The 26,214-nt window shown below is 48.2% G+C and overlaps 1 protein-coding gene and 1 long non-coding RNA gene across 4 annotated transcripts in view; one reads left to right on the top strand and one right to left on the bottom strand.

The window, feature by feature from the left end:
• Positions 1–26,214, top strand: part of LOC135385474 (uncharacterized) — a 531,071-nt gene that overhangs the window by 343,055 nt on the left and 161,802 nt on the right. For all 3 annotated transcript variants that reach the window (XM_064614805.1, XM_064614806.1, XM_064614807.1), the window contains exon 7: positions 25,803–25,947. In XM_064614805.1, the coding sequence (XP_064470875.1) occupies positions 25,803–25,947 (145 nt within the window). The remainder of the gene's footprint in view (positions 1–25,802; positions 25,948–26,214) is intronic.
• Positions 17,886–18,628, bottom strand: LOC135383583 (uncharacterized). Its single transcript, XR_010419952.1, has 3 exons — positions 18,543–18,628; positions 18,220–18,276; positions 17,886–17,920 (listed from the first exon to the last, which is right to left on the bottom strand). It is a non-coding gene; the product is annotated as an uncharacterized LOC135383583 (long non-coding RNA).

Here is a 26,214-nt window from a genome sequence, read left to right on the forward strand (position 1 = left end):
CAATCCAGCGTGAGTTATGGCTCGAGTAAGCCAGGGCTGCGTCTACTAAAGCAGCGCCGCTGCCAGCGCTGTCAGCGAATGGCAAGTTTCCGTCTACTAGGGCAGCGCGCTCGTTTCGTAGACAACCTGCTGCCGCTGCTCCCGCTGGCCAGCGCAGGCAGCAGGTCGGGAGCCGCTGAGCGCGCTGCTGCTGGCTGTGTGACGTCACGATAGCAGACGACATCGCACGCTGCGTAGTTTGAACATGGCGTCCACATCGACTGCTGGGCTCATCACTGTCACAGTGGCTACCCGACGCCAACATGCAGCGGTCGGGAACGGTGGCGATGTTAAGTGCCCGATAATCGCCACATGGGCGCCAATCTCCGGTTTTCTTTGGCACCATGTGCAATGGAGATGACCAATCACTCGAAGAGGGCCGTGCGACACCGATGGCGAGCATGTGCTCAAACTCGGTGCGTGCGATTTTGAGTTTCTCGGGCGCTAGCCGTCGTGGTCGTGCGAATACGGGTGGTCCAGTAGTGGAGATATGATGGACCACATCATGAGCGACAGGCCTTGACCAATTCGGCGGCTGAGTAAGGGAAGGGAACTCCCTCAGGATGGAGGCATAAGGCGACGTCATGGCAGGAAAGGTAGAAGTGGAGGCCACGACGGGAGACGACGGGGCGCTCTTGACAAAGACTGAAAGGTTTGTTGTCGAGTCGAGAAGTCTCTTGTGTAGAACGTTGACCGTGAGACCGAAGTGTTGCAAGAAATCTGCACCCAGAATCGCTTGACCGACGCCGGCAACTAAGAACAACCAAGAGAAGCTTCGGCGCAGTCCGAGATTGAGGCGGAGGATCTGCTGTCGGAAGACTGGAATGGTGGTGCTGTTGACTGCGGTGAGATGAAACAGGGCCGGGCGGCGCCTATCAGATGGGGAAGCAGGCAGCACACTGACCTCGGCACCGGTATTGACCAAGAAATGCATCTTGGTCACACGGTCAGTAACGTAGAACAGGCGACTAATGGGAGACGCCGGGAAACTGCTGGTCGCCGTCAGTGCTCCCCTGCCGGGTTTCCCGACCAGCCGCAAGGCCGAGTGCACTTCTCCGCACGAGCTCCGAAACGATGGTGGTACCAACACCAAGGAACTGAGGAATTTTCGGTGCTCGGAGAAGACGAGCGGCGGCGGGTGCGAGAGGTCCGTCCTCGGAAGCGGCGGCGGTGCGGGGAATGTTGGCGGCGGGTTGTACGATCAGCAGAAAGAGCGTCGATGCACTCGCGGAGGTGGGAAATCTTCTTCTTCTTCTTCTTCCACCACTAGGAACAGTGGCCGCCAGCCACACAGGGCGATTGGCCAGGGTTTGGTGCGGACTAATCTCTAGAGGCTCATGAGACCCACGGTGACATGTTAGTAGAAGGAAGCCATAGCAGAGGGGAGGGAGGAAGCGGGAGGTACAAGATGTTTCAGAAGCGGCCGCAGATGGTCAGAAAGGCGGCGGCTCTCGACGCTATTTCAAACCGCCACTTTTCGGTGTGGGAGGCTCCAAATGACAGGATGGCGTCCAGGGAGAGGGGAACCCCTTGTCTAGCCAGCGGCTGGGCAAGGTAGGTAAGGCGGGAGCGGTCGTAGAGGGGGCAGTGCAGGAGAAAGTGCTCTACAGTTTCCTCTTGACCGCAGTGGACGCACGCAGGAGAGCGGCTGACACCCGCGCGGTGCAGGTAAAAGTTCAGTGGAAGGGCTAGACAGCGCAGTCGAGTCAGCAAGACTTCTACATGACGGGAGACGCAGCGGTCAGCCTGCCAAGCGTGGGAAAGATGGGCGTACCGGGCTGGCAGAGAGCGGAGAGCGGTCAGCTCCAGCAGCCTTCTATACCTGGCCCGCGTGATAGAGGGCAGGGGCGGAAGGACGTCAATGATAGGGCCGGAGAGGGAAATTTTTGCAAGGTTGTCCGCCAACTCGTTGGGAGATAGGCCACAGTGCCCAGGAATCCATGTCAGGACCACCTCCGTGATGTGGCTAGGACTCAGGGCCTGCAGGAGCTCGAGCCACTCGCTGGGGGGGCTGGCTAGGGCAGTGATGACCGACAGGGAGTCGGACAAAAGCAGGATCCTGGGAAATGTAAGGGGCGCCATTCTGAGAGCCAGTATCATGGCGAGGAGTTCGCTCTCGAACACGGGAGTGTAGTCAGGGAGGCGGATGGGGCAGTGACAGTCGAGCTGAGGGAAGACGACGCCGGCACCCGCTAGCTGAGCCGAGACCGAGGCATCTGTCGCGACAACAACGTGAGATGGGAACTGGTTGATGTGCGCCGAGAGGAGGGCTTCAAGCCGGGGAGACGGAGCGTAGGCAACGCCGGGCTGGAACGCGTCGGCAACTCGCAGTGCCATGGACGAGACCGGACAGATGGGCGCAGGAGGGGCAGTCAGAGAAGTATTCAGCGAGGCTAGAAGGGATTCGACAAAGACGAGCTGCGGGGTGTTGGATTTTCGCCACCTCCGGGCGATCCACTGGGCCCGATCCCTGAGAGACTGGTTCTGTCTGGAGGCTAATGGGCTCTGGCAGAGCGAGAGGAAGGTGTTCACAGTGAGTAGGCGGAACCGAGTCTTCAGAGGGGGAATGCGGGCTTCGGCATACAGCGCCTGGTTGGCCGTGTACTTGGGGAGGCCCATGCACAGGCGGAGGGCTCTCCTTTCTACGGCGAATAGCCTGCTCAGACGGTAGTCGGGGAGGTGCGAGAAGACGACACACCCAAACTCAAGAATTGGCCGTACGTAGCACTTGTACAGGAAGAGCAGGGAGCTCCCGCGCATACCACAGCGGGCGCTGGCGCTGCGGAGGATTGTGCCAATTGCTTTCGAAGCCTTCTGGCTTATGACTTCCACATGATGGTCCCAGTGGAGCATGTGATCATACCAGACGCCTAGGTAGCGCAGCAGGTTGGTCTGGCGAATGGTCTGGCCGGCAACATCCAGAATGATGGTCACAGCTCCTCCAGTCCAGTTGGTCTGGGGGAACACCAGGACTGCAGATTTCTGGACGTTCAACGTGAGGTGGACGGAACGCATCCAGGATGACAGCGCGAGGAGATATTCTTGCAGTTTCTCACGTAGCGTATGCAGCGATAGAGAGCTGGAGAAGAAGGCAATATCGTCCGCATAGGTCAGGGTGAGGACGCCCGGGTCGAGAGGTAGGGAACTCATCAAAATGTTAAACAGCAGTGGCGAAAGGACGGACCCCTGGGGGACGCCCCTCTGCTGCGGATGCGACGATGAGACAAAGCGCCCATCCGAGCAAAAGAATGCTCGTCCAGTGAGGAAGCCGCAAACCCATGAAACGATGTACGGGGGAATGTTGAGAGCTACCATACGATGGAGGAGGACGTTGTGTTCCACGCTATCGTAGGCCTTCGCCACATCCAAGGTAACCAGGGCAGACATCTTCCCACACTCACGCGCAAGGCAAATCTGGCTTTCCAGGTTGGCGTGCGCCATCCAGATTGAGCAACGGGGGCGAAAGCCGATCTGGCTGTCATTGAGCGCTGAAGAGGCTTCCAAGAAGGAAGAGAGCCGGCGGTGCAGAATCCGCTCAATGGTCTTGCAGAGGACGGATGTCAAGGCAATCGGGCGAATGTTATCCATGGCCAAGCCCCTCGAGGCGATCTTCTTGACTATAACCACCTTAGACACCTTCCAGTCATCCGGTATCCACGAGTGTTCGATGGAGACGTTCGCAATGTTCAGGAGCTCCTCTGGATGGGCAGCCCACAGGGACCTCACCATTCTGCCTGAGACGCCGTCCGGGCCGGGAGCCGAGCTTGGAAGAGCGCGCACCACTGAGTCAAGTTCCTCTGCAGAAACAGCAACGAAGCCGGACGACGACGTCACGGGAGGCTGCCGCGCGCAGGAAGTAGAGCGTTGGAAGCGGAGAGCCAGACCCCTGGCGATATCTTCCAGCTGGGCCCTCGCCGCGTCATCGGACATGACGCGAGAGTCAGGGGGGAATCCTGAGGAGAGAGACCTGCTGATATTGGAAACGTGCCTGTGTAGGGCTTTCCTGTTCTTCGGGCCGGAGAGGAATGCGTTTCGTTCAGTGAAAAAGGCCCGCTTTGCCGCAGAGATGGTACGCCTGAACACGGCTTTATGGAATTGGTAATTTTTCCAATTCACGTAGCATGTATTTGCGAGCACCTGTTTCCAAGCGGCCTTGCGGCGCCGGTAGGCCCTTGCGCAATCAGCATTCCACCATGGCGCACAGCCTGACGGCGATCGCTTGTCGATGCGGAATGTGGATGACGCTATCGAGCGGGTCAGCGAGGAGGCAGCACTTATAGCACGGTTGACGGGCGGGAGCTCAGAGCTGCCCTCCAGGAGGCGGGCCAGGTTCTTGTCTTGCAGGGAGTAATTACAGAGGGAGCGCGAGGTAGCAGCGAGTCTTGCCGGTATGACCACTTCAAAGAAGACGGGAAGGTGGTCACTGTTAGAGCCCGAGGCCAGCGTGCGCCACGAAGATAGGCGGGCTGCAGGCGAATGCAACGTGAGATCGAGCACCGACCTAGCGGTGCCACGCAGAAACGTCGGGGATCCATCATTTGCAACACTGAGGTTATGACGACATATCCATTCCCACAGCTCTCTGCCGCTAGAGTCAGTCTTGGAACCCCACGAAACATGATGGGAGTTGAAATCACCGGCGACGATGTACCGCTGAGAGACATGAGAGAGTGCGCCACTGAGCGCCGAGGGTGACTGGAAGCCAGCCGGACAGTACACATTGAAGACATCCAGGGGGCCGAAGCGTGGGAGAGTAACCCGCACCGCGAGGGCTTCGCAAAGAGGGGACAGGGTTTGCCACACAACGCGGGCAGAATGCACTAGGCGAAGGGAGATGAGCGTTAACAGACCTCCTCCCCGTCCCACGGGCCGGTCCAGGCGAAATACCTGGAAGCCCGGAAAGGAAAAGGACCGTCGGGGGGATAGCCACGTTTCTTGAAGGAGAATGAGGTCAGGAGAGCAGTTCGAGACAAGCGTGTGGAGGTCGGGTAGAGCTGAAGAAATCGCAAGACAGTTCCACTGTAAGACGCGCAGGCTACTCATCACCCAGTAAGGATTGAGCGACTGCGGCAGCAAGGACGTCATCACCAGCATTCGGGCGGCTACCCTTCTTTGACCGCTTGCCATGGGGCTTTTCGCAGGGGCTGCACCACATTAGCGCAGACGAGGCGTCACGCTTGGAGTTGAAGGAGGACGCATCCATGGCCTCGTGGGACGAGGCTGGGCACACGCGGCCAGGCTGGGCGGCGGCCGATGAGCAGGAGGGAGAGCTGGGTTCACAGGGCTGAGGAGAAGGATCAGCCGAGGGCACAGCGGCTACAGCCACTTGTTTGTTGCCGGAGATGGCGTTGACCGTCTCAGAAAGGGCCGAAGAGAGGGACGCAACCATGGCGCAGAGTGAGTCGAGTTCCGCTCTAACCTTCGAGACTGCAGCCTCGACGGCGGCATCAATCATCTTCTGAAGCCTATCGCCAGGGAATGGGGACTGGACAGCTTGCTGGGTTCTGGCAGCGAAATCCGAACCGCGCCTCTTCAAGGCAGCAGCCGCTTCCGCCCGTGAACAGTGGCGAGCATCCATGACCTCTAACAAGGAAGACTCTTGCTCACGGCAAGGGCATGATTGGTTGTCGGCAGAGTGCTTCCCGCCGCAGAGGCAACATTTCGGGGAGACACTAACAGGGCACGTGGGCTCGTCATGGCCGTCGCCGCAGTGGCGGCAGCGGGGATCAGATCTGCAGTTTTTGGTGGTATGTCCGAATCGGAAGCATCGCTTGCACTGAAGCGGTCTTCGCTTGTAGGTGTCTACACAGAAGATGAGTGGCCAGGACTTGATTTCAGATGGGCAGGCGAGTCCCGCAAAGGACACAACAACGGACTGGGTTGGGATACGCCGATCGTTGTCAAGCCTGCTGCAGCGGTACGCGTCGAGGGCACCAGCGTCGGAGAAGAGCTCGAGGACTTCAGTAGCGGGAAGAGAGACGTCGACGCCCCTCACCACCCCTCTGACACAGGCGAGATGGTGCGGGATGAATGCCTCCACCGGCTGCCTGCCGAAGGTGGAAGTTGACAGGAGCGAGCGGATGACGTTGACGTTGTCAGATTTGCAGATGATGCCATCTCTTCCATATTGGCGCACTTCGGCGATGTCCCGGAACTCAGGAGTAATGGCTTCCAGGCCTTGAAGCAGAGATTTCGGGTTCTTGGACCGGATGACAGAGCCATCGGTAGGCTTGATTGCGACTGGGATGGACGTGAGGCCGTTGGCCTGGAAGAGGCTCAGGGGGACTGAGCGAATGTCCACAGACGCCGACCAGTAAGGGTCGGGCCCGCTGCGAGCAGCGGTCGCCATCGCCGCGCGTCTCACCAACCGGCGAGGTAAGCAGCGTCGCAACCGAGGGAGAAACAGAGGAGGCCAGACAGGCCTGAGCTTGCAGATAGGGCAAACAAGCTCCAACAACAAAAGGGATTGCCGCACTAGAGCAACAGAGGAACAGCCTTCTTCGCTGCTGTTTGCAGACCGAACAGGACTTATTCTTCGAAAAGGAATTTTGCCACAACAGTGGGCTGAACATGGAATGTCGGCTGACAAGGAATCAAGGCGCGCGTGCACGGGGTCGTGGCGAGAACGGTCAGCATCGCAGCGGGGTGCCGAAGAGTCGAATGAGGGCTGCGAGAGTGACGCGACGCCTGGGTCGACCACTTCCATGATTTTGTCGGCTTGCTGAGCAAGATCGTGAATGGGGAGACTTGACGCAGCGGCCAGAATCATCTGGGCTTGCGGGGGAAGGCGTTGCAAAAACAGCTCCCGCAGCAAATGGGCGTCGAATGTCGGGGCACGATCGCCGAGCAAAGACTCCATGGACCGTAGCAGCTGGGACGGTCGGCGGTCACCGAGCTCCTCCGCGTTGAGCAATTGCTGGAGCCGCTTACGCTCAGTGAGAGAGGTACGATCTAGGATGGCAGTCTTCAGGTTGGTGAACGGATTCTCGTGCGGCGGGGCTTGGAGCACGTCAGCAACCTCAATAGCAATTTCTGGCGGTAGCGCTGCAACAATGTGCCGGTACTTGGTGAGCTCTGAGGAAATGCCGGAGAGCTGAAATTGCGTCTCAGCTTGGATGAACCATATGCTGGGGTTCTTGTGCCAGAAGGGAGGCAAACGGACAGCGACGTAGCTCATCGTGGTAGGGTGCTGGCCAGATGCGGTGCTGGCCCCTGCGTCACCAAGCATGTTGAGGCTGACGGCGGCAGTTCGTGGTTCGGGTCACCAGTGTGGGAAACCTAAGTGAAGTAATCCCAAAACGGTAGCGGAGAAGGCTGTTTATTGTGTGGCCGTCAGAGCCAGACTGAATAGTCTTATGGCGGGCAAAAACCGTCGAAGAATTTTCAAAGCTCGCGCCTTGCGATGTGCTGCTGGTGGCGCATCAACTTCATCTTCTGCTGTGCGTCGCTACATATTCATAAAACGTCGCATCATTTAAAAAAATTGGCAGGAAGGTTCGGTGCACCTGTAGTTTTTAAGTCTTTTTCTAAGCTATCTTCACTCGTTAGGTTAACGAATCAAGAACAGGTATCACTAGAGTGCGAGAAGAAGCATAGGTGTCCTCTTGTGGAATGTAAAAGGTCTATTGTTTATGAAATCCCACTTTCGTGTGATAAGGTTTATGTGGGCCAATCTGGCCGGTGCCTAAATGAACGCTTAATGGAGCATAAGAATTGTGTAAATAAGACGGGTGGGGGTACCTTGCATGAACACGTCAGGGTCTGCGGTTGCGTTCCGGAGTTTCCGAGAACAAAGATTAGAGGACGATTTAACTCCAAGAATGAAAGAATAATTTTCGAGGCCTTTTTGATAATGAAGTATGGGTCTGATAAATGTGTCAGTGAGCCGTCAATATCGCTAACTAGGGAAGAGTTTGGGTTCTTGGAATGCAGACTGAAGGCTGGAAGTGAGTAGTTAGATCTGATTGTTCCTCGTGTTTATATGGCCCCACGTGTCTTCCGTTTTGCCCCCTTTCCCGTCCTTACCATTGGTTATAAATGTGCTTGTGTTGTTCAGTAAAAACTTGTTGATAGTGGAGCCTCTGTTTGTGTGTCTTCTTGTGTCGTTGTCCTTGTTTAGACTGCTCCTTGTTCTCCGAGTCATGTACCAACAAGCCCATCAAGCTACTCTAGATTAATCCCAGTGCCAAACAAATTAATCCAGGTGCCATTTAAATTAATCCAAGTGCCATACAAAATAATCCAGGTGCCACTCAAATTAATCCTATATAAATGCTTGGGACGGTCGACACTTTGCAACGAAGGTGGTAGGGTAAACTACGCGGAACCCGACTTTTTGCGACTCACGTATGTCACAGTTGCATGACATGACACATACCCACTATTGTGGGTTATGGCAACTGTTTGTGACAGTTTTCGTCATGCCGAGTATGGCCTGACCTTTTAGGGCTTCATCATGTCGCTGCTGTGTGGAATGGTGACTATTACCATTATTGACTACAAAACCGTTTTACCACAATTTTGATGAAGGCGGTTATGGCGTGTCTTTTTGGAACTTCCTCATGTCAGAGCTCTATGACATGGTTGTTTGGGACCATTATCGACTACTACTACGCCGATTTGGGGCAACTTTGGTGATCCCGAGTGCGGCGTGACTTTTTGCCACTTCTTCATGTCGGAGCCGTATAGTGTAGTGCCTTATAATCATTATTCACAACTACATCTTTTCGGGACAATGTTCCGGAGCAGGCAATGGCGTGACTTTTTGGGACTTCCTCATGTTAGAGCCGTATGGCAGGCTGGTCTACGACTATTATTGACTACTCTACCTTTTTGGGACAAGTTTCGTGATGCCATTTTTGGTGTGGTGGTATGGTCGTTTACGACCATAACTGATAATTGCGCCATTTTGGAACGACTTTTGTGATACGTGTGGGGTGACTGTTTGGGATTTCGTCATGTCACACCTGTGTGGCGCGGTTATTTACAACCATTTTTTACTACTACACCTTTTTGGGACAATTCTCGCAATGCTGGCTACGGCGTGACTTTCTGTGGCTTCCTCGTGTCGGAGCTGCATGGTATTGTGGTTTATGACTATTATTGACTACTACACCTTTTGGGACAATTTTCGTAATGCTCGCTACGGCGTGACTTTTTGTGGCATCCTCGTGTCGGAGCTGTATGGTATTGTGGTTTATGACTATTATTGACTACTACACCTTTTTGGGACAATTTTCATAATGCTGACTACGGCGTGACTTTTTGGGGCTTCCTCGTGTCGGAGCTGTATGGTAATATGGTTTATGACTATTATTGACTACTACACCTTTTTGGGACAATTTTCGTAATGCTGGCTACGGCGGGACTTTTTGGGGCTTCCTCATGTCGGAGCTGTATGGTATTGTGGTTTACGACCATTACTGACTGCTACACCTTTTTGGGATAACTTTCGTAATGCTGGTTACGGTGTCCTCCCTTCACCGACTAGCCTGAAGATGCAGTCACATATAACCAGCCCTTACTGCAGACACCTTTTAGCAAGCCTCCCGACCGGTTGAAAACTGCTGATTCATTTTTGCGACGAAATAAGCATCCAGTTGAAAAGTGAAGAAAGTCAGCTCTGACTGAGAACATATAAGTCGTGAATACTTGTCAAACTCTTTTTCAGAGCACGCCCCGAAAACTGTGTTCATCGCATACATTCTAAACATTTAACATTATTTATCCGCCTGAATATGCTGGGGCACTACTCTGCACCTATGTCATGCTAACCAGAATCAAAAAGTGATAGAAAGCTTGTCACGTCCGTTTGGATATGAAAATCTTTATTGCATTTTCGTTGTGTCACCTTTTGTCTTCGCGATTGTTATCCCTTTAGGTACACCGTTCATAGTGCTGCCTGTAAATGAGATCAGCCAGGAAACTGTGTGTGTGTGTGCCAACAGCATAGGCTGTACAACCTTCCGTAATTTGTAAAAAAAATATAATATTTCAGGTGGGAAAGTTGTGATGAAGCAAAGACAAAAGTATGGCTTACATGGTCGTAAATCACCATAACATAGAGCTCTGACATAAGGAAGCCCCAAAAAGTCACACTGCACCCAGCTTTACGAAATTGTCCCAAAAAGTGCATTAGTCAATAATGGTCGTAAACCACAATATCATGCAGCTCCGACACGAGGAAGTCACAAAGAGTCGCGCTGTAACCAACAATACGAAAATTGTCCCAAAAAATTGTGGTGGCCAATAGTGGTCGTAAACCACCATACCATACAGCTCCGTCATGAGGAAGTCCCAAAAAGTCACGCCTAACCAGCATTACGAAAATTGGCCCAAAAAGGTGTAGTATAGTCAATAATGATCGTAAACCACGATGCCATACAGCTCCGACATGAGGAAGTCCCAAAAAGTCACGCCGTAACCAGCATTACGAAAATTGTCCCAAAAAGGTTCAGCAGTCAATGATGTTCATAAACCACAATACCATACAGGCCTGACATGACGAAGTCTCAAAGAGTCATGCTGTAACCAGCATTACGAAAATTGTCCCAAAAAGGTGTAGAAGTCATTAATGGTCGTAATTAGCCACATCATACTGCTCCTGCATGAGGAAGCCACAAGAAGTCACGGCGTAACCAGCTTTACGAAAATTGTCCCAAAAGGTGTAATAGTCAATAATGGTCATAAACCACCATACCGTAAAGCTTCGACATAAGGAAGTCCCAAAAAGTCACGCTGTAATCAGCATTACGAAAATTGTCACACAAAAGTGTAGCAGTCAATGACGGTCATAAACCACATTACCATACAGCTCCGACATGAGGAAGCCACAAAAGGTCGCCGTAGCCAGCTATACGAAAATTATCCCAAAAAGGTGTAGTAGTCAATAATGGTGCTAAATAACCGCGCCATACAGGTGTGACATGACGAAATCACAAACAGTCACGCCACACCCGGTATCACAAAAGTCGTTCGAAAATGGCGCAATTATCAGTTATGGTCATAAACCAATGTACCATCACGCTGGAAATGGCATCACGAAAATTATCCCAAAAAGGTAGAGTAGTAGACCGTAGTAGTAATAGTCGTAGACCAGCATACCATAAAGCTCTAACATGAGGAAGCCCCAAAAAGTCACGCCATAGCCTGCTCCAGAACATTGTTCCAAAAAGGTGTCGTTGTGAATAATGATTGTACGGCATCACACCATATGGCTCCGACACGAGGAAGTGGCAAAAGGGCACGCCGCAGTCGCACTCGGCATCACCAAAGACATGAAGGTTTTGCCAAAATTGTGGCAAAAAGGTTTTGTAGTCAATAATTGCCCTAAATTACCGTTCCATGCAGCTGCGACACGGTGAGACCCTAGAAGGCCACGCTATGACGAAAACTGTCACAAATAGTTGCCATAACCCACAACAGTGAGTATATGTCATGTCATGCAACTCTGATATACGTGACTCACAAAAAGTTGGGTTCCACGTAGTAGACCGCACCACCTATGTCGCAAAGTGTCTACTATCCCAAGCATTTATATAGGATTAATTTGGGTGGCACCTGGATTATATTGTATAGCACTCGGATTAATTTAAATGACACCTGGATTAATTTGTTTGGCACTGGGATTAATCTAGCTGGCACTTGTATTAAAATCGCCGGGAAAACCCGTAGTTGCACTGATGCACTGCAACCTGCATTTGCAAGTGTGAGCATCTTAGCTAGCTAGACTCTTAGGGCTTAGCTATGTAGCTGTGCACTCCAAGAGCTTAGAAGAGCTTAGCTAGCTGCCCAGTCAACCACGAAATGTAGAATTAATGTTGATATAACATTGCAAATTTACAATGGCATCGTAGAATCTGCGATAGCTTGTAACGTAGATTCTACTAGAAAATGTCCGCTCAAAAACACGTAGAATCAACATAATTTTATAACGTTATTTCTACATTCACATTTGTCTTTTCTGCGTTGATATAACATTCACCTAATGTTATGAATTACTGTTTATTCTACGTTGTCTATTGCTACCTCCTCCTACTATGTAGTTACGTTAACCACTTCTACTGGCGCAAAAGCGCGTCCTGAAACCTGAATTTGCCCAAATACAATACTTCAAATATGTAATAGTGAATATTCAAGAAGACAATGAGGGGCATGTCCTTTTATTTGCACATTTATTAAAAACTTGAATAAATTAATGAAGCATGTACAAACAGATAATCCCTGATAATGGTAATAATAATAATAATCACATGATTGCTACACCTCTTCGGAACGGTCATCCCTGAAAGATAACCAATAACACAGTTCATTTTATCTATTGCGATAGCAGCTCGAACACTGTCATAAATAGGCGTAAAGAACAGACACTCTGCAACGAGTGGGAACAAATGCCTGACAGCGACCTACCGTAGCTTCCTTATAGATGGTTAGATGCGGAAGCAGGTAATAGGCAGACCCAAGTGACCGTCTTGTGGTTTATACCTCACTCTTCATTGTTGTAGACACATCAGGTACTGTACACATGCGTGAGGCTGTCCATTGGTGTGTGTTGATGCTGTGAACCAGACGCCTTTTATCAATCTAGAGTCAACCTGCATCCATGTGACAAAAACACAGGCAGTTCAAGCTTCCTGGCAACTGTTACTGAAGCTATATGTAAATCAGCAATGCAAAAAGCGCAACCAATTCACTCTACTGCAAGATTAGTGGTCATAGAAAAAACAACGAACTTTGGAGAACAGCGCAGTCACATGTCAAAATGTACGGCTTTCCTTTATATCAAAGGCCAGTGTAGCTGAGCCAAGCTTATATACTAGCAGGCTACTCATAGATCATAGAATAGGCCACCGTTGCTTTCGTCACCCCAATGCAAGATCTCACAAAAACCTATAACATAGTACCTGAATCAACGAGATGTGAAGAAATATATCATTTTGCAATATGCAACGAAATAACTGAAATAACTGCACTTTGTACTGACTGAACGCACGCCAAAGTACTGCTTGCGACATACTTGTTTGATATCTCCAGCCCCCGTAAAAGCGGGTTACCGAACCAAGTTGCTGTGCTACCGTCGCCTTCGCCTCACTTCCGTTCCCCTGGTGGCGGCGGTGCTGCGCAGCGCCACCAGACGTTAGTGATGGCGATCCGATAACCGCGCGTCGTCTGCTACCTCCAAATGCGTCAACGGGGCAGCGCTTTCCTCGGAATGTTGAGCGCAATGGGAATTGTAACATGTTTCCTTTTGTTCCCGTTTACTGTTTTTGAAACATAAGTACACCGGGATTAGGCCACATTTGAGCAGTTCCTGCGGTCGTCAGGACTTTTTGTGAAAGGTGTCACAGTAATGCAAGGGACCACGGCTGCTCCGTGAAACTGGCACAAGCGAGGGACTACCTCATTTTATTTACTGGTGGTATGTGAAGCAAGCAAGCCTCGCTTGCTGGCTAGGATTAAAAAAAGAAATGATAAATTTATACAAAATGAGGCAAAGAAACGCTGTGGAACACGGGATCTCAGTAACGCGTTGGTGCCCCTCCACTCTCAATCACTGCGCTCATTCGCCTGGGCAGGGAAGCGTAGAGGGCGGAAGAACACCTTACGAACAATCGAGAAAGTGTTGATAATCTTATCAACACTTTCTCGATTGTTCCCGATGTGTTATCCCTGAGGTGTTCTGACCATTCATTGGTCCACGCATCCACACTCCGCATTCCAAAGAAAGCGCTGCCCCGTCGATGCATTTGGAGGTAGCAGACGATGCGCGGTTATCGGATCGCCATCTCTCCCGTCTGGTGGCACTGCGCAGCCCCGCCGCCACCAGGGGAACGGAAGTGAGGCGAAGGTGACCGTAGCACAGCAACTTGGTTCGGTAACCCGCTTTTACGGGGGCTGGAGATATCAAACAAGTATGTCGCAAGCAGTACATCTCACACACACAAACCCACATCACACACAGACCCACAGTTCGCATGAATTCGTCACTGATACGCACCAGACCCTGCAGGTAAAGCGAACGATAGCTGTTTACTTCGATGCTAAGCTGTTATTTCGCCACACCTCTCGCACATGTGATTGTTGAAAAAACAACAATGCAAGAACGAGAAGGAAGAACGACAACTCACCTCAACGCGAAAGCCGGGGAACAAAGGAACGCTGCCTCTTGCACACCACGGCTTTCACTGTTATGCTCAACGTAGTCGTTCACCGTATTGGCCAGTACCGCCTCGATGCTCCAGAGATTCCAGTACAAAATACGCATGACGCTGAAGTTCCAAAGACTCTTCCGTGTAACAAAATGCCATATCCCACCGAACCACGACGACGACGTGCCTCGTCACTTTGAAACGGCGGTTGGAGAATGTCGATGGCGATGAGGCAGACCAGGCCAGGGCCCCACAGCTCCCCATAGGGCATATAGTTTGAGATAATTCAGGCAACACTGGGCTTGTGGCCAATGAAAATGAGTAATGATGCCTGGAAATCTGCCAATCAGGAGGGCCCTTGTTTGGCTCGCCTCGCGGCCATCCGTGGCTCTCGACGGCTTTTATTGACTTGTTACTTAATGGCTACCGCTAGTTATTTTCTGATTCTTCGCGATTACCAAATTAATAAGGCAACGTGTAACAAGACATACATTTATTTGGCAAGTGAAAGCTAGAACCCAAGAAGCAATGACAACAAGCAAGTACACAAAGTAAATGCACACGCGAGTTTTGTTCTCGTTCACCGCGTATGTGGAACATTCGTTGCATCATGAATCATAGTGGATGGATAAAGATGTTACAACTTGAGCGTCACGCTTGTTTTACAACGCATACAATGAAAGGACAGTACTGGAATTTATACAAAAGCTAAGCAAAAATGGGGGTAGTTCGTATTGTGTAAACTACGGGTGGTTCGAGCTACGAACGGAAAAAACGTGAACTTGTGGCATCAGTGACATTGCATACTTTCACTGAAACACATTATGTAGGTGTGACTATACGAAATATCATACTTCTATACGCATGTGTAACACTATTAGGCATGTACAGTTGCGAAGACTAGAATATTACGAACAGCAAACTAAACAGCTTCTCTGGGATTCACCTTTCAAGAATGACAACTGGCACAGGTTAGGCACGAAGACAGGTAAAAAGGAAAGCAAAAATGCATGCTTATACATTATTTGCATTGTGCTTATTCTCCAAACACTACTATGCACAAAAGAAACATTTCGTTTATAGCTATAGGCTCAAAACAAAAATGTCATATATACATGCTTTTGATGTAATCATGTATCATGTATGTATCATGTAATCATCATATAAACAATACATTTCACATGGCTGTGGTTATGACATTCCTAGGTGTATGAATTTGTGCAGCATACTATGAAAACTGCTCAGCTTATACTTGAATATTGCTTGCCATCTGTTACAGAAAACTAAGCGAGCCAAAATTAATGATGGGATCACTTTGGTGTTGTGGCGTGTGATACTGCATAGTTGTCTCTCAACATAAAGCAACAGAAAAGCAACAAATCCTTGTCAAATGCCTGTAGACGTGGGTAACATTATAATATTAAAAAATTCTCTGTTTGTGGAATCTCACCACTCTTTTTTTTTCTGTACACAAAGCTCAGGGTCATTTGGATGAGTGGAGATGGAGTGACACACTGAATGTCGCAAACGTTACACTCATGCTGGAAGTTTCCTCCGTTTCCTTTGTTCGGACCTCTGAAAAGCTGCCTCCTTAACCTCCCTGTTTTTTAGTCTGATGTGACACTGTAATCGTTTATTAACGAAGTGACCTAGGAAACTGCCTTGACAGGCAATCGAGCAGAATGGCTCATGACTTGTCAATGTGTCTCTGCCATGACAATGTCTTAACCGATTAACAAGTTGCTTTCTTACTTGCTGTCTGTGTAAGACATTTGAAATCTCGAGTTTAAATACATTTTCCAACCTGCCAAAATATGCAAAAAATGAATCTGATGGGGCACAAGATGTAGTGTCAGAACCACCCGATTCGCTCTCCAAATACAAATATAACCCCTCTGCTCTCCTGATCCCCTCACCTGCAGCCCTCAACAAGCTTGGACAGTTTGTACATTTTGAGTTCTTTAAGAAAGAGTGAACCAAGGATCCCGCGTATGCATACTGTGCATTAGCCTCAATAATGTCGTCAGGCTCCTGCACAACATGCATCCCATGTTCAATCTCCATTTCATCATCTGCAGGCATCCCTTGTGAGCTGTCAGGCTCACAGGGAATGTCTGCAGTTGAAGAAACCGGCATGCTCAACAAGTCATTTAAAAGCTCAGTTGTATCAGCCTCGCAATTCCCCCTGCTTGGAAGCTTCATGAGCCTCCCTGCAAGGGTATCCTTGAGGCTTGACACAAACTGAAACGCGTTTGGTGTTTCATTGCACCCGTGCATTTGCCGGAATTGACCGAACATGTTTTCCAGGGATCCTGGTTGAGCCTCCGTGTCAGCAGATGTTCAAAACCAAAATTTTGGTGAAGATCTTCCCACAATGCAAGTACTGCGCGAATCGTGATCTGCCACCCCCTTACAGTAAGAGGTTGCCTATCACTGTCAAATTTCCACTGTGCAATCCACTGAGCTGCAGACTTAGTAACTCCTTATGTTTCGTTGAATTGTTCATTTCATATCTGATCTTTTTGACGTCACTCTGTTCGACAGATGAACTGTTTAAACAGTCAAACAGTTGATCCATCTTAAGGAGGAATTCTGAAGTCTCAGTGGCTGCTGGAGGCATACATCCCACGCTAATAAGGACAGCGATCCCAGTGGAAACACTATTGCTCAGTACTTGCTTCGCAAGCTTGACCTTCATACGTTTGAAAGCTGTGGGGTGAATGTGGTTGTCTGTCAACTTTGGCGACAGTCGGACCTTTAGGGGGTGGTCTGATTCATAGTACTGTTTAATGAAGGACCACTGAACCTTCTCTTGAGCATCCCCGATCTGTAGGTCATGCTTCAACAGCAGGTTCCGTGTAGTTTTCATTAAATGGTGGATGGTGGATCAAAAATAAAATATACTTTGGATTCATCGACACAGAAGTAAGGTTTGGATGGGGAGATCTGAAGGTTTCTAGACAATCCACAGTTGCTGGCACCTTGGTCACAGACAACCGCTTTCACAGAGATATCCAATGATTGAAGCTGGCGAATAAGGTCCTGAATCAAATCTTGCAGTGTGTCTGCTGACACGGTAGACTTGGAAAAAAGATAACACATGGGCTGAACCCATGCTTTTGTTAACCCTGAGAGTGCGACAAGCAAAGCTGAATTTGCCATCTGGGAGTTCCTTTCTTTTCCAGTGTCTGCAAAACCGTAAGCTGTGTCTGATCTGGAATCGTACTGCAGATGCTCCTTGATGGACATCTCATCAAAGAGCAATACACATGTACGATCTTTTGGTGGCAGTCCCTGGAGTTTTGTCTTCAGTCCTTCAAGAACTGAAGGCATGACACCAGGTTCCAAAGTAACTTCCTTGAGCCAATTTCGCAATGAACTCTCAGATGGCAAAGGTAGTACTTCGCTTAAATACCTGTAAGCTTGAGGTCTCTTGAAGTGTAGATTAAGAGCAAAGCTCCTGAAATGGGGAGGCCACCTACGACCAAACTTCTGTAAGAGCTGCAGGCACAGCTGAGCACGGAAGAGATCAAGGGCACGTTTGGAAAGGTAACGTGATGCTCCATGCACAATTTGGCCCTTGGTGAGGCCCCCAAAATGCCTAGTTACGCGGCTACGAAACAAAGAACGTCGCAGGCGTTCCATTGTTGTTTGTAGCCTGTAGATAAGGGAAGCAGTTCTAGGTGTTCTTTTCTTTTGGGGACGCCCCGGCCTCTCAGCAGCAGAAACAGAACCTGTGAAAATGGAAGGATAACGTGATTATTACTGGAACGCAAAAGTGAGACGAGAGCCTGTCTGTACGTCATATGCACACATGGTCATGGCAGCTCGCTATATACTATTGTAACATAAACCATATGTCCTTTCCTACCAGATGCTACAAAACATAATAAAAAAACAAAAAAAACTGGCAAACACAGCAAAGTAGGAATGACCGGTGGAGTACGGAACACAGAACGATAACCTCAAGTCCTAAGCTGAATTTAAACCCAGCAAGCAACAGATAATAAGAGAGCTGAAATGCATTTCTTACCTTCAGGCTGGTGTGTGCTGAGAACTGTGTCCGATGGCTCTAGAGGTACTGCCAATGCTGTAAATAGTAAATTTGTGATGTTGGTCTGAAGAAACAGAGATTGAACATGCATAAAACAAACCAGTCTATGAACTGCTGTTATGAGACACATTGTAGTAACAAAACCCAACAAAAATAAGCACATCGTTATAGCTATCCAACAGCTTATGAGCGACATGCACGGTAGGCATGCAATTACGACGAAGTGGAATGCAAAGAAAATTATACAGTAAAGATGCTGCATGTTTTTTTTTTTCCTACGTGAGGCAAAGGACACTACTTACGACTGAGGTCGTGAGGATCACTGTGCGGGGATGGTGTTGCAGTATGCGTACTAGAAACTGAGGCTGCTGTGCTAGTTTGGACGCAAGCCACTTCTCCAGGAGAGTTACCTAGATTGAAATTAAATGTATGTTTAAGGTTAAAAGCTTTGAGTATCGCAGTTGGTGAGGTAGCATACTAAAACAAGACAAACATCATATCAGTCATGTTTCAAGATATACAAGTTTGACGTGCAAATTCTAGTCATGCTCCGCTGGCGCTTATGTATGTTAGCTTACCAATTCCTTCCTGTGGGTCCATGTGATACAAGGGAGAAGCAAGACGGGTAGATGGAGAGAGTTCCATATGCATTGAATGGCCTGCAAAAGAAAATGGTATAATGAAACAGACTGATTGAAATATTTCGTTTTTGCTCTTAGAGTCAATTATTTAATGTGCTAACCCCATAACATAAAATTAACAGACTTTGGTATCTCTCTCTCTCTCTCTCTTTCTTCTTTTTTGTTAATGTAAAATAAGCTTGTCCACTTACCAGTGGCGTCCTGAGGTCTCACGCCCGTCGCATGTGGAAAAGCCAGAGGGGTAGTTGACAAGGGTCCCTCAGTATGCATTGAACGGCCTGCTAAAGAAAATCAGTATAATTAAACAGACTGATCAAAATATTACTTTGTTGCTCTCCGAGTCAATTATCGAATGTGCTAACCTCGTAACATAAAATATTCAGACTTTGGTCTCTCTCTCTCTCTCTCTTTCTTATTTTTTTGTTAATGTAAAATAAGCTTGTCCACTTACCAGTGGCGTCCTGAGGTCTCACGCCCGTCGCATGTGGAAAAGCCAGAGGGGCAGTTGACAAGGGTCCCTCTGTATGCATTGAACGGCCTGCTAAAGGAAATTAGTATAATTAAACAGACTGATCAAAATATTACTTTGTTGCTCTCCGAGTCAATTATCTAATGTGCTAACCTCGTAACATAAAATTTTCAGACTTTGGTCTCTCTCTCTCTCTTTTTCTTATTTTTTTGTTAATCTAAAATAAGCTTGTCCACTTACCAGTGGCGTCCTGAGATCTCACGCCCGTCGCATGTGGAAAAGCCAGAGAGGCAGTTGACAAGGGCCCTCTGTATGCATTGAACGGCCTGCTAAAGAAAATTAGTATTATTAAACAGACTGATCAAAATATTACTTTGTTGCTCTCCGAGTCAATTATCTAATGTGCTAACCTCGTAACATAAAATTTTCAGACTTTGGTCTCTCTCTCTCTCTTTCTTATTTTTTTTTTTGTTAATGTAAAATAAGCTTGTCCACTTACCAGTGGCGTCCTGAGGTCTCACGCCCGTCGCATGTGGAAAAGCCAGAGGGGCAGTTGACAAGGGTCCCTCTGTATGCATTGAACGGCCTGCTAAAGGAAATTAGTATAATTAAACAGACTGATCAAAATATTACTTTGTTGCTCTCCGAGTCAATTATCTAATGTGCTAACCTCGTAACATAAAATTTTCAGACTTTGGTCTCTCTCTCTCTCTTTTTCTTATTTTTTTGTTAATCTAAAATAAGCTTGTCCACTTACCAGTGGCGTCCTGAGATCTCACGCCCGTCGCATGTGGAAAAGCCAGAGAGGCAGTTGACAAGGGCCCTCTGTATGCATTGAACGGCCTGCTAAAGAAAATTAGTATTATTAAACAGACTGATCAAAATATTACTTTGTTGCTCTCCGAGTCAATTATCTAATGTGCTAACCTCGTAACATAAAATTTTCAGACTTTGGTCTCTCTCTCTCTCTTTCTTATTTTTTTTTTTTGTTAATGTAAAATAAGCTTGTCCACTTACCAGTGGCGTCCTGAGGTCTCACGCCCGTCGCATGTGGAAAAGCCAGAGGGGCAGTTGACAAGGGTCCCTCTGTATGCATTGAACGGCCTGCTAAAGAAAATTAGTATAATTAAACAGACTGATCAAAATATTACTTTGTTGCTCTCCGAGTCAATTATCTAATGTGCTAACCTCGTAACATAAAATTTTCAGACTTTGGTCTCTCTCTCTCTCTCTCTCTCTTTTTCTTATTTTTTTGTTAATGTAAAATAAGCTTGTCCACTTACTAGTGGCGTCCTGAGATCTCACGCCCGTCGCATGTGGAAAAGCCAGAGGGGCAGTTGACAAGGGTCCCTCTGTATGCACTGAACGACCTGCAAAACAAATATTCAGCACATTTCAGCAACACAAAACATATTGAAACGAGAAAGCATCGTGGAGTCTTCTTTCTCTAGATCACTGACAAATAGGCATCATGCAAAGGACTGTTCTCACCTGCTGTCATTGATGCACTTGTGCGCACTGCCCTGAAGGGCACTGTCGGAAGAGCTGTTTTCTTCAGATGAGTCCTCTGTCTGTTTGCAAATGCATTGGAAGCAAAATGCACTTCACACAGCTTCCTATTTTTGAGCTGGCGAAGTGAAAGAGCAGCATATTCAGGCCGGCCAGAGTACTCAATCCATGCAGATCTCCAATGCTCCAACAATGCTTTGGGAATAAGCACATGCAATATAGGCAAATAACTGAAACAGCTTGAGAACTACAGCTCTACAGAGCACAACTGAGCTGCTCCAAAAGTTGGACAGCCTCGAGACAGACTAAGTGACTGATGTGATAAATAAAGTGATATTGAGATAGTTTACTTATCACGAAAGGGATTTGTCAGTGTCAATATTATTATTGACAGTGACAAATATTTATCACGAAAGTGATAAATTCTTATTATGCGTGACACATGTAAGGTGCATCGAAAAAAACTTACCTGTCGTCTCCTGGGAAGCCAAAGAATGAAAGGCTGCAATTGAGGCTCGAGTTATTGCAACCTCTGGCTCGGCAGTTGATGCCGCGTGACCGTCTTCGGTCTTCACTTTTCCGTTCTGCCATTGCCGCTCGGTGTCCGTCACAGGATGAACATGGTGAACGTAACAGCACAACCGTAAAAGACAGACAACAAGCGAGCAACCGCTTAAATAACTTCTGCGCGTCATTTTCAGCCCTTTGCCGTGGCCTTGTGCTCAGCTCCTCAGTAAAGTTCCTTTATGTCCCAAGGTTGATACCCACGGATGTGGTCAGTTCCCACGGTCCATCCTTTTCTTTGCAGGCAGTTGGTGCCGTATTAGACCAAGGCTGAGTTGCAGTCCTCGGTGTTCTTCGTAAGAACTTAGCCGACGTGGGTGTGACAGCTGCAACCGGGCTTGAAAAAGCTTTCCGATATCTCAGAAGGCTAAACATGTTTAACCAGACATGTTATCGCTTCTTATCAAGTACGCGAAGAGGATATCACGTAACTTCGCCACTTCGCATCCAGACAAAAGCAATTAGCATTCGACCACAGCGGCACAATGCACAACAGTCCTTCCAAGCAATACCGATCGTTCGGAACCATTCGAACGAGGCTACACATGAGTGCATCAATTTCACGATAAGCATTTCCTTTCCTTGCTTTCAGTGCACCGAATGTTACAACGAAGCGTAAAGTGTTTGTGTCGCATGAAGCTCCTTGTTGTCACTGCATCGAGAATGCTACGGTGCTCGAAAATGTTCCTCACGCTTTAACTCACCACAGCATCCCAGTCCCAAAATCGATTCACTGTAGGATGATATTTGTGTCGAGAAACAGTACAAGACGAACAGAGTATCTTGAACACACGAAGAAATTTGCGAACGCTTCTCTTTGACCACGAAACGGTGCTGTCAACCGACATCTTGGATTTTGCTGCTCAGGCGGTCGCCCGCGAAAAAAATATTTCGAAACTTTGTTAACCAATCGGAGCAACGCAATACGGCCCGGCCAATGGATATTAGTGATGATGCCTGACGCAACAATATCACGTGGTTATGACGTGAAAATATTTTTTTAGAGCCGGAAGTTGGGGGGAGCTGAGGGGGCCTGACCAGGCCTCCATAGCTCCCCGCATTCGCGGCAGTAGAAAAATAAAATCACGTCATAGTCACGTGGTATTACATCGTCAGGCATCATGACGGATGCCCATTGGCCCAAGGACGTCGCGCGCTCCGGTATTGGTTGACAAAATTTCCAAATATCTGACAGCTCACTTTTCGCGGGCAGTCGGCCAGGCGGGCAGCTCCAAGCAAGGTCGCTGCGTCTTCGCGGCTCGCCGATGACGGTTGACCACAACGACCAAAGAGGAAGTGTATTGTGTATTCGCGGGTGTGTTGTGGGGAGCTGTTGGAGCCTGAGGCAGATCTCGTTACGCCAGGCTCCAACAGCTCCCCATAGAGCCCATAGTTTGAGATAATTCAGGCAACACTGGACATACGACCAATGAAAATGCGTCGTGATGCCTAGCAGCCAGCCAATCAGCAACCTCTCCGTTTGGCTTGCCTTTCGGCCGGCCCTGGCTACCAATGACTCCTACTGCTTCTCATACATGGCGCCCGTTATTCCAAAATAACTAAGACATTTTTCATAGGCTAAATATATATTTATTGATGCAACGTATAGACCCAACTGTTTGACTCGTATCCTCACCGTGCGTACAGAGCGTTTCGTTCGTTGAATAGACTGCAACCAAACGGAAGTTCGAACTTGCAAAGCACACACACAGTCTGCTTCTGGAGGCGAGCGAAGTCCACGAGTGCGTGCGTTTCACAGATGAGCATCTTCTTCTCGTACTGGCGATGCACCGAAGGTCACACAGTCAAGGGAAATACTTTTGTCGTTACGAACACTCACTTCTTAGTCACTGTATTTGAAAATGCGACAGAGCTCTAAAGTGTTCCTCAGACGTCAGCTCACCAAGCATTCCAGTTCCGACCCGGCTAGAATGTCCGTAGGTTGATACTTTATCGGAGATCAGTACATGGCCAGAGTCACTATAACTCACGAACAAACCCGCGAATACACAATACACTTCCTCTTTGGTCGTTGTGGTCAACCGACATCGGCGAGCCGCGGAGACGCAGCCACCTTGCTTGGAGCTGCCCGCCTGGCCGACTGCCCGCGAAAAGTGAGCTGTCAGATATTTCGAAATTTTGTCAACCAATCCCGGAGCGCGCGACGTCCTTGGGCCAATGGGCATCCGTCATGATGCCTGACGATGTAATACCATGTGACTATGACGTGATTTTATTTTTCTACTGCCGCGAATGCGGGGAGCTATGGAGGCCTGGTCAGGCCCCCACAGCTCTCCCAACTTCCGGCTCTAAAAAAATATTTTCACGTCATAACCACGTGATATTGTTGCGTCAGGCATCATCACTAATATCCATTGGCCGGGCAGTATTGCGTTGCTCCGATTGGTTAATAAAGTTTCGAAATATTTTTTTCGCGGGCGACCGCCTGAGCAGCAAAATCCAAGATGTCGGTTGACAGCACCGTTTCGTGGTCAAAAAGAAGTGTTCGCAAATTTCTTCGTGTGTTCAAGATACTCTGTTCGTCTTGTACTGTTTTTTGACACAAATATCATCCTACAGTGAATCGATTTTGGGACTGGGATGCTGTGGTGAGTTAAAGCGTGAGGAAGATTTTCGAGCACCGTAGCATTCTCGATGCAGTGACAACAAGGAGCTTCATGCCACACAAGCACTTTACGTTTCGTTGTAACATTCGGTGCACTGAAATCAAAGAAAGGAAATGCTTATCGTGAAATTGATGCACTCACGTGAGCCTCATTCGAATGGTTCCGAACTATCGGTATTGCTTGGAAGGACTGTTGTGCAAAACTTTGTCAACCAATCCCGGAGCGCGCGACGTTCTTGGGCCAATGGGCATCCGTCATGATGCCTGACGATGTAATGCCACGTGACTATGACGTGTTTTATTTTTCTACTGCCGCGAATGCGGGGAGCTATGGAGGCCTGGTTACGCGTTACGCTTCGGCTCGCGCTTGTTGGGATGTTTGGATGTTGTTTCTTGTTATATTCCTCAACCTACGTGACCGATCATTATAACTCCCGTGGAAAGGTAAAATAAAGGTTAAAATATGTTTTCTTTCTCTCTCTCTCTCTCTCTCTTATACTTGTTTATTGACTATCGTGCGATACGTGATGAGTCGTTTACAAATACGGTTAAAAAAGTTTATAGCTATGAGGGTATAAAATAAGTATTATTATTAATGTCAAATAAATATTATTATTATTATTATTATTATTATTATTATTATTATTATTATTATTATTATTATTATTATTATTATTAAACATTATCACAATTAAATAGAAAACTACACCCACTTTGAGCATTGTGCGACATACACCCCTTTGGCACTGATATGAGTGTTTTGTATTGCCAACTGTAGGTATTGTGTATTGCCAGAAGATATGAGTGTTCCGAAATTTAGCATGGTGTGTAACATAAGTGTGACCGGGGTGTATTGGTACATTACACCCTTTTTACACCAACACGGGTGCTTAGTGAAGTGTAGTATAAGTGTATTTCGGGTGCGTCCCCATAGTACAACCTTTTCATACTGGGAAGGGCGTAAAAAAATTTACTGCGATAGGGCAAAGCGGAGAAGGCAGTTGGTTTCATCTTAAACAGGAGGAGTGGAGCTCGTGCCAGATTCAGCCGCAGCCGATGAAGCAACGTCTCCTCGCTACGCTAGATGCAGCCATGAACAACATGGGCCATCAGCCTGTCAATGGATCGCAGGGAGCTATTAATGCGGATAGCTTCTTAGCTTCTTACTGGAACAGCTGCGTGCAGTTGCCAATGAAGCGGCGGATTTTCAGCTTAGACATAGGGAGCATAAATGGAAGGACATCCGGCTGCTCAGTGTAGTGGGCACGCCGAGCCACAGCGTCAGCACGATCAGTGCTAGAAAGTTCGAGATGGCTTGGAATACATTGGAACCTCACGCAGTGTCCCAATGATAGGGGAAGTTCGGAGTACAAGGCGATGGTCATGGTGTAAGGTGTAGAAAGCTTAGTGTTTCACAATAGATTCGGTGCAGGATGGAACATGGCCCCCTCTAACACATATTTTAGGAATGCGACACTCGACCATCAACTCCAAACAAAAACGAAACAAATTAATTTGTCACTAACTGAAATTTGAGCAATTTGGTGACACATAATTGAACAACCGAAGAGTGCATATAGAGGAGACAGACGCGGACGAGAGAGTGCTGCCTCGTCTGGTCATTATCATTACACTGCACGTTTCAAAGAGAGTGTTTAGTTTACAATTCACCAATGTTACCCCACTGACCTTTTACCGAATTTCATTTCATGTATGGCGTAGCAATGTGTTCATTGCATTTCTGCTTCCGCAGGTGTTCGTGAAGTCTGAGCTGAAAGTGGGTGTAGTTTATGTGAAGGAAGGCCAGAGCACCGAAGAGCAAATCCTCAACAACCGGACCCACAGCGCCTTATTCGAGGAGTTCCTCGACACCCTCGGGGACCGAGTCCGCCTTAAAGGTATTCTACAACTTCGTTTTACTTCACTGGCAATATTCGCGTTCTATTACTAGCTATCAGCGACAATATTCAAACACATGAGATTTGCGTTTGGCTTTCGGTCATGTGGGTCATAACAATATAAGGCACAGAAAAATATATTGAGAGGAAGTACAGTTTTTCATTTGTTTTTTCGTCGTATTCAATCCTTTTGCCGCCACTTTAACACTGGTACCGTAGAGTTTAATCCACATATGACCACTTTGAATCGTTGTACCGGGCGATATT

The sequence above is a fragment of the Ornithodoros turicata genome, chromosome 2 (genome assembly GCF_037126465.1).
Source record: "Ornithodoros turicata isolate Travis chromosome 2, ASM3712646v1, whole genome shotgun sequence".
Lineage (NCBI taxonomy): Eukaryota > Metazoa > Arthropoda > Arachnida > Ixodida > Argasidae > Ornithodoros > Ornithodoros turicata.